Source organism: Prunus mume, linkage group LG5 (genome assembly GCF_029339155.1).
Source record: "Prunus mume cultivar Tortuosa linkage group LG5, ASM2933915v1, whole genome shotgun sequence".
Lineage (NCBI taxonomy): Eukaryota > Viridiplantae > Streptophyta > Magnoliopsida > Rosales > Rosaceae > Prunus > Prunus mume.
The window spans coordinates 16,206,076-16,225,677 of record NC_142702.1 but is presented as its reverse complement, the minus strand read 5'-3'; the positions used below and the strand labels follow the sequence as shown (position 1 = coordinate 16,225,677).

General features: G+C 36.8%; 1 protein-coding gene and 1 pseudogene across 3 annotated transcripts; both read left to right on the top strand.

Moving 5' to 3' along the window:
- Positions 1-1,186: 1,186 nt before the first annotated feature.
- On the top strand, positions 1,187-11,095 carry LOC103331443 (immunoglobulin). Of its 2 annotated transcripts, none has more exons than XM_008234066.3 (13): positions 1,187-1,772; positions 1,882-1,959; positions 2,610-2,767; positions 3,402-3,477; positions 4,099-4,166; positions 4,346-4,598; positions 4,847-4,981; positions 5,098-5,204; positions 5,307-5,360; positions 5,456-5,539; positions 9,777-9,940; positions 10,220-10,367; positions 10,661-11,095. In XM_008234066.3, the coding sequence occupies exons 1-12, from the start codon at positions 1,487-1,489 to the stop codon at positions 10,359-10,361; spliced, it is 1,605 nt and encodes a 534-aa protein (XP_008232288.2). In that variant the 5' UTR covers positions 1,187-1,486; the 3' UTR covers positions 10,362-10,367; positions 10,661-11,095. The 2 variants fall into 2 exon arrangements, with proteins under 2 accessions (XP_008232288.2, XP_088908681.1); XM_089052555.1 differs by having other exon boundaries at positions 1,234-1,772; positions 10,643-11,095.
- A 4,054-nt stretch (positions 11,096-15,149) lies between these two features.
- On the top strand, positions 15,150-19,440 carry LOC103331441 (very-long-chain aldehyde decarbonylase CER1-like; annotated as a pseudogene). The gene is made up of 10 exons (XR_016126736.1): positions 15,150-15,224; positions 15,417-15,641; positions 15,849-16,081; positions 16,175-16,393; positions 16,761-17,136; positions 17,290-17,397; positions 17,783-17,982; positions 18,150-18,245; positions 18,359-18,532; positions 19,033-19,440. The product of XR_016126736.1 is annotated as a very-long-chain aldehyde decarbonylase CER1-like (transcript).
- Positions 19,441-19,602: the final 162 nt, after the last annotated feature.

Sequence of the window (19,602 nt, the reverse complement as noted above, 5' to 3'; positions counted from 1 at the left end):
TTATATTAGGATAAATTAGTAATTCAATAAATAGTTTAGTAGTACGGTGTATTTAGTTAATTTTAGAATTCGTTTAACAGCACTATATAATAATTCAACCCTCCATTTGGATGGAGGAAAATAACTTGAGGTTTAGCTCAAAGTCGGAAATTGAAGAAGATAAATTGATTTTCCATTGTTTGGCAACGTAAGTATGAAAATTGTTAAATGACGCGTGGAAAAAATCACGAAAATTAGATATCAAGATTTCCAAATATAATTTCCGCCAAAAGAGACTTCATTTCACAATTTCAATTGAGCATGAATTCGTTTTTTACAATAATTTTTGTCATTTACAAAATTCGACATGTGTAAATTCAAAAACTGAAATTATTAATTACCAAAATTTTTAAAACGATAGAGATCTAAATTTCGTCATTTAAAAATTCTACGCAATTGTCAATTTCTTTATCCAAACATAGGGCAAGTGATGAAAGCTAATGCCTTATTCATTATAAACAACCAATGTATGGGTCCATTGAGGAAGTACATGCAAAAGTAAAGTGAAATATACAAAATCGATAAGAAAGATAGAGAAGAAGCATGTCTTCTTCATTGGTCGAAGATCAAAGATTCTAATACAACTACTACATCTCCAAGCCTTAACACTTAATGAAGGTTGGACTGCATAATTTATGAGTATTGTCATGTCAACAAATAAGTGTGCAAAAATCGGCTCACCCTTAATGAAGTTGATAAACTGCATCGGCATTGATTAGTTCGAATCGGAAGGCCCCAAGTCTTGTAAACCTTAATCAAATCCAACATGCCCATAATCAGTTATGGTAAACCCTAATAAGTTATGGCAGGCTCGAATCAGGTTTGGTAAACCCTAATCAGATCCGACAATATTCGAATCACAGGTAGAGAAGCCTAAGCCAACTCCAAAAGTATTGTCAAGATACCAAGCCCAAGTTCGTTCACAAGGAATTGGGAAGACACCAACATGTCTAGACCTCCCAACATCTCTTTAAGAAGGAACTAATCCTAATTGAATCGCAACATTTTTAATAATTCGGATTAAAACCTGAAAAAAAATAAAATCGAGTATTCGGGTTGACCCGACCAAATTTACCCTTTTAAGTGACAAGATTATTGGCACGAGAGAGAACTTGTACACAATGAAAATGTCGTCCCCTAATGACACACGTGGCGCTAAAGCAGATCTACCCAGTGTACCCAAAATCAGGAAGAAGACTGCTCGCATCTACCAAAAACGAAGTGACAAATTAGCAAACAAAAACAGACTCTCTCCGTCCTCTGTGTCTGTGCTGCAAAGAGGAGGAAGAAGAAGAAGAAGAAGAAGAAGAGCAATGGAGGACCAACTGAAACGCTGTCGTTTCCCACAATTCGTGCTCCAACCTCCACTTTGAGAGAGAGTTGGGCTTTCAGCTTTTGCTTCGTCAAGATCCACGAGGAAGAAGAATTGGAGTGAAAACAGAGCCAAATGTTGCCGCGCAGGTTATCCGTCATTTTTGGAGGCCTAGGATCCGACACGAACACTGTGACTAACGAGCTCTTGCCCACTCTCAAGGTCCAAACGGATAAGGAAGTCTACAGGCCCGGCGATCCCATTATCATCACCATAGAGATTTCGAACCCTAGAAGCAATGACGGTACGGCTTATTCGCTCTTGATCGAACGTCTGGGGTTTGAGATTAAAGGGATTGAGAAGCTCGATTCCCAGTGGTTCGCCACGCAGAAACCCACGTCTGGATCTAAACAGAGAAGAGGTAGCCAAAAACAAAAAGGAGAACACATTGAATAATTTGGTTTCTGTTTCAGTGGTTTTGGAATTTATTTGTGTTTTCGTGTTTTTTTTTGGTTACATGAAACATGTAGGTGAATATGTGTTCATGGAATGCTCCACTCAAGCGCTGGTGACGAATCAGATTGTTTCCCCGGGGGCCAGGAAATCATGTGAGGAAAATTTGTGGTTTGTAAGATTGTGAATATTGTTTTAGTGTAATTTAAGATGCTTTGTAAGTAGTTTTGAGTCGTAGGTGTTAGGATTTACATGGAGAAAGTGTCAATCTTGAACAAGTTTAGTGTTTTTGTTGTTGTTAGAGTTTCTGACTATTTTCTAAATATGCCTCGTCTTTTGACGGCCAAATGCATTTCATTGATGAAACAATCAAATTTGCTTCTAATTGCTAAAGGATCAGTCTTTAGAATGGATAGTATACTGAGCTAGATGATGAAGAAGTGGGCCTTTCTTCCAAAATAGCACATTACATTCAACAATGTCACACCTCTCTTAGCCAAGAATTTAACCATGATGTTCAGAAATCATCCTCTATCTTAATCAACTGGAAACCTGGTCAAAGGATAAACCAGATGTTCAAATTAGGCTTTTGCCTTTTGTTTTCAGATGAGTGGTAACATGAGCCTGATCTGATGTTAAAAAATACGAGGAATCAATTCAGCTGCATATTTTCTTTTTCATTCCAAGGAAGGATGGTGATGTCAAGCCTTTAGCTTGCCTATCTTAAGAAAGAGCTTTTGGATTGGATTTGCTTTCAGTATCGACTCCAAATTTTCTTTCTGTTAATATTCAATGTTTTCTGCAGACGTGGTGCGGTCATTCCTGGCTAGCATTATACCACCATCATATAAAGGTGCTACCATTCGCTATATGTACTATGTTAGAAGTACAATGTCTGGCCAATGGCTGATACTGGAAAATGCTCATTCTCGTGGAGAATCAATCAAAGACTTTCCTGAAATGGTTGGATTTCCTTAACTTTCTCTGATGGATGTTGACATGAAGTTTCTCCTTTGTGATGGATTTCTGCACTGCTCTAATTTAGATTATATTTTCTGCTTCTGATGCACCATAGTTTACTTATATTTTTCTCTGTTTAACAAACTTTGTCCTTTAATAAACTTTCCACGTGATGATGTTGATTGATAAATGGGCTTGTTTGGTGTCCTTGTGTTACATCCTGTGAAGCATTCTTTGCTAAATTTGAATGGTAATTTTCGGACTGTTCCTAATCAATTATAAGAATGGACTTTTTTCAAAATATACCAAAGGCTTATATGTAGTTATCAGTATATGTGGGAATCATATACTTTTTTCTTTTCCTCCAATTTCTTTTAAGCTTATGTTTTTATAAATTTTCATCTTTTTGGTAAATATAATGAACTTGCTTATCCGTTGTTGTCATTATCAAACATGTGCAATCAGATGCTTGCACCATAAATACAAGTGTAGAGGTGCATGTGTGTGTGTGTGTGAACTCCTGCTTAGGTAGATATTGGTAAAAGACCCTTGCCCTTACAGGCTAGCCTCTTTCTTTGTATATTTACTGATATGTCCACATTTTGATTTCTGAACCTCATCAACTTTAATCATTCAGGAGGCTCGTGTCCCAGTACAAGTATGGGTCACTCAGAAAACCAGTGGCTTGGTGATGGAAGAAGGTCAAAGTGATGGTGAGTCTCCCTTTGGTCAGTATAATTCAGATATAGCATCTGGCTGCTAGTTTAGTGGTTTTGATCAAAACTTAACAGGGATCATAACCAAATTGTAAAATCGCATGCATCAAGCTCTCAAAATTTATTGCATTTGAGCATTCTTGTGCATCTTATGAACAAAGCAGATCATTCATCAATAGCCTGTTTGCATTTTTTTTTTTGTACTAATTGAAAAGATAAAGTGGAGCCATTACAATAAATTTTAGCTGTCAACTTGCTGATGGGCTAGAATCAATTTGAGAAAAAAGTGAATATTCCTGTGTCAAATTTAACTGTAGGTAAGATCTCCTTTGTTTGTGTAAGAGTAATTGGTTTGTGTGTTACCCTATATGAATGCTGCAGTTCAAGTTCTACGGGGCGGCAGACATGTCCTTGAAAATTGCTCATATTTTCTTATAGTACATTTTTCGTCTTTTTCAAGTAATGATCGGCATACCTGTAAAGTATAAACATACTTGTGTTCTAAATTTAGTCTATTTTTTCAGTTTTTGCATCTTATAATTTTGAAGTATTTTCGTGTGTCTTAATTTCCAGTCATGTTAGATAATATTTTGAGACCAGCCAATTATATATTTTCAGGGATTGTTCCTTCTGTAACCATCCAAATGGATATGTATTGGAAAGAGATGGATGCGGACTCTGATTGGGTAGGCACTTAATACCACAATATCTTTTTTTATTTATATGTTCCTGGGAATTCTGTTTCTTCTTTTCAAGCATGCAGAGGCATTACAGAATTATTAAGCAATGTTTGTCTCTAGGAGTTTCAAAATAACGGACATGATCCATTTGATCCTTTATAAGGCAGAACTAATTCCTCTTACAGGTGAGAGCAAATGATACATATGATGGGGTTGAGGAAGGCTATGAAAGCTCAAGGGATGAGATCTCATCTGTTTCTTCATACAATCCCATGAAAGAAAATATAAACAGAACCTTCGGAAGTTCGCTATCCTTGCAATCAGCAAGGTCTTCGAATAAGGATAGCCCATATCTTGAAGGAGAGCGCACAAGTTTATCTTCAAATCTAGCACTCCCACAGCTCTCTGTGGCCGAAGTCTTATACGATACTGGGGCTGGTAAGTTATATGACCTAGAAAAAGCTTCAAGTCCTATATATTGAACTTCTTATCATTCTCATTTCCAAAATAGTTCCTATGTCGTTTCACCCGTTGTGTTGAGTTATTATGATATTTTTGTTTTCTTATTTTGTTCAGTTACTATTGCAATTTCTTCATAAATTCCTGTGAGAAGAACCTTGTTTTTCTATTTTCTTACAAGTTTCAGAAGATTATATTTCTAAGTCACAAGTTACTTTTGCAAACAGATCTTTCATTGCCCCTGAATTCATCTGCTATTGGCTCTCCAAGCCAGCAACAGAAACTTACAAAGCGCCTTTCTTTGGATGATGAAGCAAGGGCATCTTCTTCACCGGAATCTGGAGCTGTTGAAACATTAGCATGTAAATGAATGCACTTCTTTTCCTTCTTATATATCTCCAATGCTGTGATTTCTGTTTGTGTAGCAATAATTTTCGTGTCTCCATGAAAACTAATTTTCTGCAAATATTTTCTGCAGCAGAAGGCTTTAGTCGAGGGAGGTCATACAATATCCGGCTGGATGACCAAGTTCTGCTTAGATTTTCCCCAAAAAATTCTGATTCTAATTATTACTTCAGTGATATGGTAATTTAATTTCTCTATATATTGTCTTATGCCTGATTTGCATCATTATTCTTTTTCTGTTTGTTTGGGTTGTAAACTTTTCAACATCTCTCCATGAAATAGATTGGTGGGACTCTTACTTTCTTTCATGAAGAAGGAGCTAGAAGGTGCCTCGAGGTAGTTGAGATATCACAAGTAATTTTGAAATCATTTTCAGTGATCTGTGAAATGTATTCAGTTATCACTGCCTCATGGGAGGCTTTGTTTTTCAGGTTTCTATAACGTTGGAGACTTCGGAAACTATTAGTCGGCGATTTGTCCATCCTTCTCGGAAGAATTCCCCCACAATTACAAAGGTATGACCTTTTGATTTCAAACTGTCAGTCAAGTGATAAGCGCAGCAGATTGGTACCTAGAAATTATTACATCTTTCCAACCTCGATTCCGATATGTGTTTCTCAAAGTTTGAATAATAACGTAATGTTCTTGCCTTTACTGGTATTTGAATCCAAAAAATGAGGCTGTTTGAGCATGTTATGGCACACAAGATGCTGATATATTGAAATGGAAAATGATAAAGAGGGCATATCAGTACTAACCGCTCACTTGGGTTTTTTAATATTATTTGTTATTGGAAATTAAAACCACCTCCAATTCACTTAAATCAGTTTCCTCAAGAAACCTAAACCATAACTAAAGTGCAACTGGACAATGAAGGTATGCGGGTTCAGACATTATTAGGTCTACACAAGGCTTTTGGCTAAAGTTACAAGGTCGAAGAGGTGTGGAGATGCCGAGTATTTGATAGTGTGTAGTACTTGGGTAGAAGAAGGGTTAAGCGGGGTTGGTTCTGATGTAGGTTAAACTTGAATAGAAGTACCTGAGGTACCAAATGTCTTTAGGAAGCTTTGGAGTTTTTGGATGCAATAGTGAAAGCTGGACTGTACCAAAGGGGGTGCTATTCTTTATTGCTTGTACTAATATAAGAAGAAAGGAAAAATAAATAAGAACCTAAGAAAATTCACATAAGAAGTGAGGAAAAAGAGTTTGGAAAGAAATTCCTGGTAATTCCATCCATATTTTCATAGCCTTTTGATAGACTGTTGGTTCTCTTTTCCATAATGGAACTAGGTCTCCTAAATGAGGAAGGCAGGCAATATGTAAGAAATAAAGCAATTACGAAAGCTTGTCTAATATACTTGGTTAGAAATTATTGCAAACCCACACAAATTCACCGTGTAAAGTTTACTCTCGGATTTTATAGAAGGATGTGTGAAACCATATAATGGGGTTGCTCTTGTTGCTCCTATGCTTGTTTATCTGTAAAACTCTGCCTGCTGCATCAATAAGCTTGTGATGCAGGAGCATCTATTAGATTTTCCTAATCTAAGTGGGCATCAGCCAATAAGGCTAAGTTTTAGTTATATTAAATTAATAGGTTATTTTATTACTTGTTTTCCTATTCTTACTAGGATTTGGTTTATTTTCCTGTTTAGGTTTTAATTTCCTTTGTCAATTAGGATTTCTTATTAAACTAGGAATAGGAATTCTAGGCTGGTGTATTCTAGTATAAATAGGCTATTTAGAGACTCTTGTATTTAGTTTTGTTGATGAATATAATTTCAGACGTTAGTCTATAGAGTTTCTGTTGGGATTTTGCCCTAGAACTAATCTTCGTTCCTACCGATTCTACTGCTTTATCCTTCTATTCTCTGTATTTTGGGTATGTTTGGGTCGCTGGACAGCAGCTTATAGCCGCTGCCCTGCATCAAATTGGTATCAGAGCCAGGTTAATCCTTGCTCCACACCATGGTTGGACGTGCTAGAGGGTGGACGAGGGAACCAAGCCCAACACACAGAGATGGCTGAGACGTATGATGGAAGACTTGTCGAGAGCGGTGCAAGCCCTCCAACGACAGGAACGCGCGGATGCCTATATTTCCGGAACGCAACCGCGGACCCTTACACATACCGGAAGGTGGTGGTGAGGATGAATATGAAGACGAAACGGACGTCGACAACCTTTTTCATGAAGCTGGAAACCATGGTGGTGGTCATCGAGGTGGATTGGAAGAGCGGTTGGTTCGTGCGTTGGATTTGAATGGTGGAGGAATTAAAATTGAAGTTGTTGATTTCTATGGAAAGATGCATGTTGAAGATTATTTGGATTGGGAGGCAAGTCTGAATTATTTTGAATGGAAGCCTATGGCAGAAGATCGCAAGGTGTTGTTTGTAAAGCTTAAATTGAAGAGTACCGCGCTTCAATGGTGGAAGAGAGTTGAAGAGCAGCGTGCTCGGCAGGGGAAGCAGAAGATCAACACATGGGATCGTATGAAATCCAAGTTACGAAAGCAGTTTTTACCTGCTGATTATACCATGGAGTTATATGAGCAGTTTCATAACTAAAGCAACGAGACATGTCTGTTGAAGAATATACATCAGAGTTTAATAATCTCTCAATTCGAGTTGGTTTGAATGAGACTAATGAACAGATGACATCTCGTTATCTTTCTGGTTTGAATCAGACAATTCGAGATGAGATGGGGGTGGTTCGTTTGTTCAACCTTGAAGATGCTCGACAATATGCTTTAATGGCAGAGCGAAGACTACCGCGTCGTGGTAGGCCACCCAGACACGGGTTCGCAAAGTGATGAAGAAGCCAATCCAAGTACCCGAATAGGTGGTAGGAACTTGGGTGCTAATAAGAGTGAAAAGGGGAAGGAAACAACACAATTTCATCCTCCAAATGGCGCTAATGTCAAGAATTCCAAGGCTGGAAGTACTTCACAAGCTCGATGTTTCAATTGCGGAGAGGCGGGGCATAAATCTTACGCTTGTCCACAAAGAAGAATAAATTTGGTAGGTGATAAGATCAACTTTCCAGAGCCATTATGATGTTTATGGCGAAGAGGAAGTTATTGATCTCTTACCAGTTGAAGGAGAATGTTTGTTGGTAAGACGAGTGATGACAACTCCCAAAGTTGAGGAAGAGGAGACATAATATAGGAGTCCTTTGTGGGGAAAAGGTGTAATTTTTGATGGAGGAAGTAGTGAAAACATTATTTCAAAGGAGGCGGTAGAAAAATTGAAGTTACCAATTGAGAAGCATCCTAATCCCTACAAGGTTGCATGGTTTGTACCAATCACTTCAAGGTGTTTGGTTAAATTTACTATTGGTAATACCATTGAGGATGAAGCTTGGTGTGATGTTGTTCCCACAGACGCATGTCATATCTTATTGGGAAGACCATGGTTGTTTGACAAAGACATGATGCATTCTACTAAAGCTAACACCTATTCATTCTATAAGGATGGGAGAAAGTGGACTTTGCATGAAGAAGGATTCTGCCATGAGTTTGACATTGAGAGCAAGAAGGTGTTGTGTATCCACTTGTTACTAAGAAGGATGTTGAGGGGGCTTCAAATAAATTAGAAGATGACAATACCCTAAATTTAGAAGACCCTCCCGTGTTTGACTGTTGTTTGGAAGAAGATTGTGAAGTTTGTTTGGGAATTGAGAAAGTGACTAAACAAGCTGAATCTAGTGTAATCTTGAAGGCAGTGAATCAAGAAGAAGCTGGGTTTGAACTTTTGAAGCAACACAATCAACCCACATTTGAAGGAAAGGTAATTCAAGAAAAATGGAGATGAGCTGAATTCCTTCAAAGGTGATACTTATGAGTATGCTGATTTTCTTGGGGTTGATTCTTTTAATTTTCAAACTACCAAGAACGTCATTGACCTTGTTAGACTACTGGTTTTTAGCGTGAAGAGTTTTTGGGCTGAGAGTTTGGCTGCAGAAGATATCTGGTACTGTTCCAGAAGGATCAAATATTCTAAATATCTATTTCTTTGGTGTGGGAAGGTTCAATATCAAGGCCAAAGTTCTATGGACAACTTATCTAAGAGGAGGTTATGTCTGTTTTCACCAAACGATTTTCGAGGAAGAATTCTTCCCAACCCGGTGGAGTTGATGCAGGAGCATCTATTAGATTTTCCTAATCTAAGTGGGCATCAGGAGGCTAAGTTTTAGTTATATTAAATTAATAGGTTATTTTATTACTTGTTTTCCTATTCTTACTAGGATTTGGTTTATTTTCCTGTTTAGGTTTTAATTTCCTTTGTCAATTAGGATTTCTTATTAAACTAGGAATAGGAATTCTAGGCTGGTGTATTCTAGTATAAATAGGCTATTTAGAGACTCTTGTATTTAGTTTTTGTTGATGAATATAATTTCAGACGTTAGTCTATAGAGTTTCTGTTGGGATTTTGCCCTAGAACTCAATTATCTTCGTTCCTACTTCGATTCTACTGCTTTATCCTTCTATTCTCTGTATTTTGGGTATGTTTGGGTCGCTGGACAGCAGCTTATAGCCGCTGCCCTGCATCAGCTTGTGTTACTATTTATCAAATCATGTTCTAATCCCTGCAAATTCATCTATAAAATCACATCACTCTAATTTATTAACCTTTAATTTCTTCTAGAGTAATGAAGAATTTAATATGTGAACTGAGATGAATTTAATGTGAATGCAGATGATTTTTACTGTATTCGTTTTCTGCTTGGTTGACGGATCAAATTATCTTTTGTAGATTCAGAGTGATCATTACGAGGTCGTTTCAGATTTGGTGCAGACAAGTTTTCTTTTTTCCATTCCTATGGATGGGCCTATGTCTTTTACCACTCCTCATGTATCTGTACAATGGGTCCTTCGATTTGAATTTTTTACCACTCCGAAGAATGTGGATTGGACCAGGTATATAATTATATGCATCTTCTCAACCAAATGATTAAAATGTAGCAAGAGGTTTCCATGTTAAGTTCAGGATTTGGAGTAAAATGTTCATAATTAGTTATGCAGTTCTTTGTATGGTTTCCAGATTAGTGGTTGTTTGAAAATAATTGAGAAACAAGGTTGCAGAAAGTGTCAATCACACATTGCTAATGAAACTTTCTGTATTTGCATCCGTTAAATGTAAGTGTACCAAAACATATGCTAACTCAGCTTTTCCCAAAATCCTAATTTTGACCTCAGGTACGAGCATCCTCTTCTGATAGAGGGAAGAGAAAAAAGTGAGTGGGTTCTCCCAATCACTGTGCACGCACCTCCAGCTGTGGGACCCACTGGTCATCCCCGAAATGAGAAGGCTCTCTTTGGAACCCTTGGGGGGGCATAATTGAAGGTAAATGAGTTATCATCTGAATTTTGAAGTGGCTTTGGAAAACCCTGATATATCATATAGCTCGATCAACATGAATATTAAATGATTGAAAATATCACAAAACAGATTTTGCTATTACATCAATATTTTGCAATTATGACTCTGGAACCATCTGTCATCATCATCATCTCCTCTCTCTCTCTCTCTCTCTCTCTCTCAAACGTGAAGGTTTTAGTTTTCTTTCCCATGATAATAACTGGTATCCGATATATATGATCACCTTTACATTTTACCAGGTTTTTTGTGTCACCCAGGTTGACATATTGAGCCGTTTGAAATTCAAGCTACGTCCAAATTGTGGATCAAAACCTGTTAGTCCAATTGGGGCCCTGGTGGCACAGCCGACATCTTGTTCCTCTGGAAAAATGTCCAGTGAATGCTGATTCAAAAAGTTGAAGCACGCAACAAAGATGATGAAAGAGGGGAGTCTTAGATATGCTACACTGTGAATGTATCATAGGCTTGCACACCATATTGTGTAGCATTGGCGATTTACATTTTGATTAATTTTATTGTTTACATTCTAAAGTTTCATGGAGTTGAAACGGGTTGTACATTAAAGAGTACGCATTAATTCATTGAAATTAAAGAACAAAGAAAAATTTAAACATTTACAGGAGGCATACATCCTTTAAATGTTTAATTTAGTAATACTAAATTAAAATTTGCCGATGTGCTTCCAGATTCAACCTTATTACCCATGTGCCAACTTCATACTTGATGCTTGACATTGACACCCCCTTCGATTCCGGCCAACATTCCTTAAAAAAGGGTCCCGTGATCAACTTCAAAGGGGTAATATTGTCAAAACACTCAGCTAACCCTTATTGCAGCAACCACCAACCCACATCCATCCTCCTCATCACTCTTTCAAGTTCAACACCACCTCACCAATGGAAATTAATGCCTTGTAGATTGGTCGTCCTGCGCTTTCGATGGGGTCCCAAATGTTGTGGTCCTTTTATTATATTTGGACAGAAAACTGCTGTCGTCCTACAGTTCAAGCTTTTACGTAGACTACAGATGCTGATTCGGCATGCCCATATTTATTAGTCAGGCACCGTACATGTTCGAAACCAAGATCCAATTTATTAGGCATACTGAAAGTCTATTTACTCCTTTTTTTTTTTTTTTGGGGGGGGATTGAAAATATTAGTATTTTAGAAACACACCTAAAGTCTATTTACAGTATAAGAAAGAGGTTTTGAACTTCCTATAATTTACAAATTACCATCGATTTTCTTAAAACAAGCTCAATCTTAAAACATCACAAAAAAAAAAAAAAAAAAAAAAACCAAAAACACCAAAAACAAAAAGGTAAAACCAGAAATTAGTATATTAAGTAAACTCAAAAATAGGATAGCTGATAGTAGTAGAGATTTTTTCGAGTTTGTTTATAGAAATTAAATGATATAATGTTTATCTATAATACTAGTAATAAGAATGCATAACTAAATATCTCTAATAAGTAACCCCTAACAAAAAGCTGAGGTATGTTTAGGAGGGTATTCATGTCCTTTAGTGGGTTTAAGTTGACGTAAGAAAATTAATATAGAGAGGTGTGTGAGTAATGTATGATTGAATTTTTTTAAAGGTAATATTGGTTTTTGGCGAATATATATTTTTTTTAATACAAGTCACAATCCAAACTACAAAAGGAAGGGGAAGTTTCTCACACACATAAATGATTATCAAGGTGTTATGGGGGGTTTGAACATAAATTCACTAGTCTATAAGTCAGGGTTTTTTTTTTTCACTAAGATATATAGATCCCGTGGCTTTGACGATTTTTAAAATTTTTGTTTTTTGTTTTTTTAATACAAACGACATTGAGGAAGGGAAAATTAAACTTAAGACCTTAGAGCAAGTCCAGCAACTAAGGCTGGACTCAGGTGGGGAGGTGTTTGGGTGAAAAACCATTTCTAGCAACAAAAGGCAGCTTGGGTAGGAGGTGGGGCCACCAGACTGGGCTGGCCGAGGTGGAGTTCGGCCCGAGCGCGAGGGTGGTGATGTCATCCTAACGCCACTGGCGTCAACCCTTCATTGCACGCGCCAAGCGTTAAAAGAAATTCAAAGCTCGCTACAGAGTCGCCAACGGCTAGCTTCCACGTGTCGGCTCTTGGCTCTCCGATCTGATTTTTTCCTTCAATCCAACGGCAGCCAATTTTTCTACAATAAAAAATGAAAAAAAATGAATTTTTTTTTAAAATACAAAAAAAATACTGATTTTTTTTTTCTTTCTATAAATACCAACCAATACTCTTCACTTTTAACACCAAAACCATTAAGTTAGTTTGCTTGCCTTTCATTTCATTGTATTTTTTGTTTTGTTTAAAAAATTAGTGGTAATTCATGTATTTTATTTTATGAGTTGTATTGATTTTCTTTTAGTGAATAAAGAAAATATTCAACAAAATTCCTTTTTATTCAAAACACTCCATACATAAAAAGCAAACCACAACCAAAGCATAAAAAATAAACAAACCACAACTAAAGCATAAAAAAATAAAGCATAACTAAAAATACAACATAAACATAATAAATTAAAAAAACATCTTCACTTCACTTCATTCACCTTCATTGCCTTTCATCGCCTACAAATGCTCCATCAAGTCAACTTGACGGCGTTCATGAATATACGACGATTGCATCTGTGTAGCGTTCAATCATACGGGGCATGAAACTACCATCTCTAACCAACGGTTCATGCTACATTGGTTCTCCATTTGGCCCCATGAATTTTTCATAAATTCGTGTTAAGGCCGTGTTCATGGGATCTGGTTCATATACTTCATCAGCATCGTAATCATACTCATCTTCCACAATCACGTTGTGAAGGATGATACAAGTCATCATTATACTCCTAAGCACCTCTTCATCAAATAGACCCGCCGCACTCCTAATAATAGCCCACCGGGCTTGAAGGATACCAAAGCACATCTCTACATCTTTTATGTACTCTTCTTGATAGGTAGCAAAAACAATGTTGCTTATGAGATCGGGGATGTGGAATTGATTTCACAAATGTTGTCCACCTCGGGTAGATGCCATCAGCTAGATAATACCCGTTATGGTAGACGGTATTGTTGATTTTATATGTGATATTTGGGGCTTCACCTCTCAAAACATCATTGAACATCGGGGATTGACCCAGGACGTTCAAATCGTTTTGAGATCCGGCAACTCTGAAGAAGAAGTGCCAAACCCATGTATCAAAACCAACAACTGCTTCAAGGATGATACTTTTCTGCCATTTCCTATTTCTGGAATCCACTTGCCAAGCAATTGGACAATTTTTCCATTGACAGTGCATGCAGTCAATGCTACCAATCATTCTAGGAAATCCACGAGACTCAGCTTTTTGTAGAAGCCGCAGGTGTCCTCGAGCGTAGGTCCGCGCAGTAGTCCTGTCTGAGTTTCCACTACATCACAAAATCTCACCAAGCTCTCCAAAATAGTGGACTTCCCCATCCGAGCAATCTCATCCACTGATCAAGATGACCCGTACGCCAACATTCGTATCACAGCTGTGAACTTTTGCTCGGGAAGAAGCCCTAAATTTCCAGCACAATTTTTCTTTTGAACAAAGTATTCATCATAATTGCAAATATCATGCATGACTTTATTGAACAAATAGGGTTGCATTCTATATCTCGCTCGAAAATGAACATCAGAGTACAGAGAATGTGGGATAAAATAATATTCCAGAAGATTCTTACTCGAGAATGTCTATATCTGTCCACATTCGGGCCACGACCTTCTCGTGAACCATGACGGCTCTGGTTTTCTTCCTCCAGCAAAGCAATTGCTATGCCAAGTTGCTCATCTAGTTCTCTCTGCGCCCTTTTGCTTGCAGCTCGTCTACGCATTCTTTCTCTAGTTTCTCACTCTTGCCTCTCCAAAACCTCTTGCATGTCTGCCATTGAGAGTGGAGAATGAAATCTAAAATTGAAGAAATGGAAATGTAGAGAAGATCTGGTGTGGGAGGTATGAGTTGAGCCTCTGGTTTTATAGAAAAATTTAGGTAGATAGATATGACACGTGGCGCAATCTTAGAGGATGAAAATCTTATTTGAAATTTGAAATTTGAAATTTATATGAAATTTGAAATTTCGAAATGTATATGAAATTTGACCTTTTAAATTTATCTGAAATTTGAATTTTGAAATGTATCTGAAATTTGAAATTTATCTGAATTTTGAATTTTGAAACCAAAAATCTTATCCGATATGAATAGTATTGACACGTAAGAACCCAAAAATCTTATCCAAAAATATTATATAAATTAATTATTTAAGTAAACAAAATTGTGAAAAAAACAAAAAAAATGAATAGTATTTGCCATGGCAAAGGACAATCTTGGAAACACACTTTCTTGAGGAGGTTAGGCATTACTATTCACAAGAGGCTAACTGCTGAAAATGCTCTTATAGTGCATGATATATGCTATTGACTACTTGAGTTGTTGAGTGCAAGTTCTTACCCTGAGTCGTTCTAAAAAAAGGTAAATTTATCATTACAGTTGTATAAAAAAGTAGGTGGACATGGTGCGTATTGTCACCCTGATACTGTACAATTCATCATTTTCTTTTATCAAAATTTATGACAAACAACCATCCATCTTCCCATTAAAAAAAGAAAGAAAAAGAAATGGCTTATATGGACTCCACAGTACCCACCTTGAAGTGTATATATATATATATACATACATATATACAAACTCCTTCAAAGCTACACTACACAGAAACAAAGAAGAAGATGGCTTCTGTGCCTGGAATTCTTACTGATTGGCCATGGACAGCTCTTGGAAGCTTCAAGGTTCTCTCTCTCTCTCTCTCTCTCTCTCTCTCTCTCTCTCATGCCTGTACATAATATGACGTGTCGAACTGCAACCTACGTATGCATAATGCATGCGTACCTCACCACATGCTTCCATTGTTTTCTTCGTCATATATATGTGAATATTTTGGTGTTCTAACTTTTATGTGGGCCTCTGGGATGTGTATGCAGCACGTGATCTTGGCTCCATGGGTCATCCACAGCACCTGGTTGTTTGTGGCTAACGATGGAAAAGAAAGAGACATTTCATACTTCCTCATACTTGCGGCTTGTGTTATGGAGGATTCTCCACAACCAGATATGGATCTCTCTCTCTCGATACCGAACTGCCAAAGGCAATGGCCGGATCCTTGACAAGGGTCTAGAATTCGAACAGGTCGACAGAGAAAACAATTGGTCAGTACAAATTAGTTAATAAATATAAACGCATGTATAATAACTTAAAAGGTGGTTAAACAATTAGTTATGAGCATTTATCCTTGCATCGAGGTGCTAGATTCGATTCCCTCCTCCCTAATATCTCGCTTGTATTAAAAAAAATAATAATAATGAGCTGGCTAAACAAATATTTATTTAATTAATTTGTTTGGCTTTGGACTGCAGGGATGACCAAATATTGTTCAATGCACTCCTATTCTACACAGGGAGCAGGTACCTGCCTGGTGGTCAACACGCGCCGTTTTGGAGGGCAGAGGGACTTCTTTTAACCATTGTGCTTCATGCTGGTCCTGTGGAGTTCCTGTATTATTGGTTTCACAGAGCACTTCACCATCATTACCTTTACTCTCGCTACCATTCTCATCACCATTCCTCAATCGTTACTCAGCCAATTACTTGTAAGAACAAAATAACTATCTAAATGTTTAATTACATTGATTTATTTGTATTAAATATTACTTAATATTTAATATATGTTTAATTTGTTGCAGCTGTGATTCATCCATTTGCGGAGCATATAGTATATTCTGCGCTCTTCTCTATACCAATTTTGGGAACTGTGGTGACGAGAACACAGTCTTGGTATCTTTTACTGCTTATATTACTTACATTGACTTCATGAACAACATGGGGCACTGCAATTTCGAGCTCATTCCAAACTGGCTCTTTTCTCTATTTCCTCCTCTCAAGTATCTTATGTATACACCCTCGTAAGTCTCTCTCTCTCTCTCTCTCTCTCTCTCTCTCTCTCTCTCTCGAAATTATTATGTATTACTGTAAACACTATTGAAGAGTTCAATTTACAACGTTCAAACAAACAAACAAACAAACAAAATCTTACCCTATTAGGGGAGAATTCCAATTGAGCTAGGTTTCGTGGTTGTGAAATTCTAAAATCACTTAACTTTCTCATCTTCAACTGGGGCAGCCAGGGCACAACATGCCTTGTTGTGCCTCAGCTGGGTTTTGTCATTTACTTGATACAAGTGGTTTTTATTTTAAGTTTATGACATATTAATTTAACAAAATTATTTTTGAATTTGTTTATAATTGATGTAGCAACTTAATTCTGTGCAGGTACCACTCCTTGCATCACACACAATTCCGAACCAATTACTCACTTTTCATGCCAATCTATGACTATATATATAGAACCATGGACAAATCTTCGGATGCTCTCTACGAAACTTCACTCAAGAGAGAGGAAGAAACACCAGATGTCCTTCATCTAACCCATCTAACAACACCTGAGTCCATCTATCATCTACCACTAGGATTTGCATCCCTGGCCTCTAGGCCCTACACATCAAACCGGTACCTGTGGTTGATGTGGCCTGTGACATTGTGGTCTATGATTTTAACTTGGATCTATGGCCGTACATTTGTGGTTGACAGGCACCGTTTTGATAATCTAAAATTACAAACTTGGGCTATACCAAAGTACAGTTTGCAAGTGAGACCAATTTCTTCTCTAAACTATCGCTTGTATTAAAAAAATATATATATAGAGATTTCAAACTTGCACTTTAATAAACCATATTCGGTAAAGAAAAAGAATTATTACTGATATTGGTTGCACTTTTATTTAATTTAAACCTTAATGCAGTACTACATGCAATGGAAAAATGAAGCTATCAACGGACTGATTGAGGAAGCCATAATTCAAGCAGAGGAAAAGGGTGTCAAAGTCTTATGTCTGGGTCTCTTAAATCAGGCAAGTCTGTTGTTTTTCTTCCCTTTTACTTTCAAGGTAAATTATTTGAGCTCAAATCCACTTCTAAGTTAACCAAGTTTTTAATGGTCCATGATATATGTATGTATGTATGTATGTATGTATGCATGCATGTGCATGTAGTGGTGCTGTAGGCACATTTAAGACTCAAGCTAACTAGCTCTACTGCTCTAGCCGATCTTGCTTTCTCACCCATAAATGCCAATCAGTATAGTTGGTAATGAAATAAACTAACTGAACAGATTGACCAGAAAAAACCTGCAACATTTTTAATTATGATGATTAAAATTAAAGATATAATATGAATATTATTATATTACAAATCCATCGATTTAGAATACATGCTAAAGTACATCGGTTTATGCAGGGTGAGGAGCTGAATAGATATGGTGGTCTGTATGTTCACAGGCATCCTAATCTCAAAATAAGGGTTGTGGATGGAAGTAGCTTAGCTGTGGCCATAACCCTAAACACCATTCCAAAAGGACCACCCAAGTTCTTCTTAGAGGCAACCTCACAAAGGTTGCTTATGCCATTGCTTTTGCTTTGTGCCAGAAGGGTATCCAGGTAAATATATATATATATATATGTATGTATCGAATTTTATGTTTGAGATGACTCTAGCTCGCCTTTAAGAGTAGTGAAATCTTGTGTAAGACTATATCGTACCATGTCATCATCATACGGATCGGTGTTGCATCTAATCACTTGTCTTTGAATTGCCTTTATTTTAGGTAGTTACATTACACAAGGATGAGTATTTGAAGCTCACCAAATCATTCAGTAGCACTGAAAGTAGCTTGGTTCTTGCAAAAAGCTACGCACATAAGGTATCAATTACCTGCTACAAATTTTAATGTTTCAATACCATTTATCATCTATAAGTTCTGTTCTGATTTTGGATACTTGATTATGATATTAAAATTGTTTATGTAATGTGCAGATTTGGTTAGTGGGTGATGGATTGACTGAAGAAGAACAGCTGAGAGCACCAAAAGGAACATTATTTATTCCCTTCTCCCACTTCCCACCAAAAAAACTGCGCAAAGATTGCTTCTACCACTACCCACCAGCAATGAAGACTCCCACGTCTCTTGAGAATATTCATGCTTGTGAGGTAATTAAGCAATTATTTTATTTTTCTTGTTATTAATTAGTAAATTAGGACTGATATATATATATATATATATACAGTCTCCTTCTATTGAGGGACGCCCTTTAGGGTACTGTACAAATTTTTTTTTTCTTCAACAATCCAAATCATCTATTTTGTAGGTCTTCATTCATAGATCATCCATGAAAAAATATTAGATAAATTGGAAACTGTTTAGACATCTAATTGTATCCTATAAAATTATTGAACACAGTGCTGCAAAAAAAGTACTAAAATTTCAATAATTTAATTGAGTTGTTAAATGATATCAGATTCAAGTGATTTTTTGTAGAGATGATTTTTGAATGAATATCTACAAAATAGATGAGTTGGATTAGTGAAATTTAATGCAGAGTAGGTCCTACAAGGATGTCCCTCGAATAAACTTATTTGAAGAATCTCAAAAGCTTTCTATATATAATATTTAGTTTATTAATTTGCCTTGTTCATTATGTTATGAACAGAATTGGTTGCCAAGAAGGGTGATGAGTGCATGGCGCATAGCAGGCATAGTGCATGCCTTGGAAGGTTGGAAGGAGCATGAGTGTGGCTACACAATGTCCAATATTGACAAAGTTTGGCAAGCAACTATTCAACATGGCTTTCAGCCTCTCATAATTTCTACAACTAATCACACCAAAAATTAGTCGATCGCCTTCATCAAAACATTAATTAATTACATGCACCCTCTTCTTTATTATATGCAATCCATTGTTTTTTTTTTCTTCCCAAAAGTAATCCGTTGTTTCAGTAGGGTTCTTAATTATGTGACTATTATTATGGCTTTTATTATCATGTTGTTTGTCAGTCACTTAATACCATTCATCCCAAAAATATGGTTTTGTGGGAGGATATAGTTCTGCTTTGGCTGACTTCCATTGTTCATTGATGATTTGTAGAATGGATCCGAATTTCCTACTCGGATTTTCTCTGTCATGATCTTCTTGACATAGAATCTGAATTCCTCTATTTTCTTGACCGAATTTTCCCTGATTGAATATTTTCAAGACAAGATTTTAACGACGGCCCTAGTT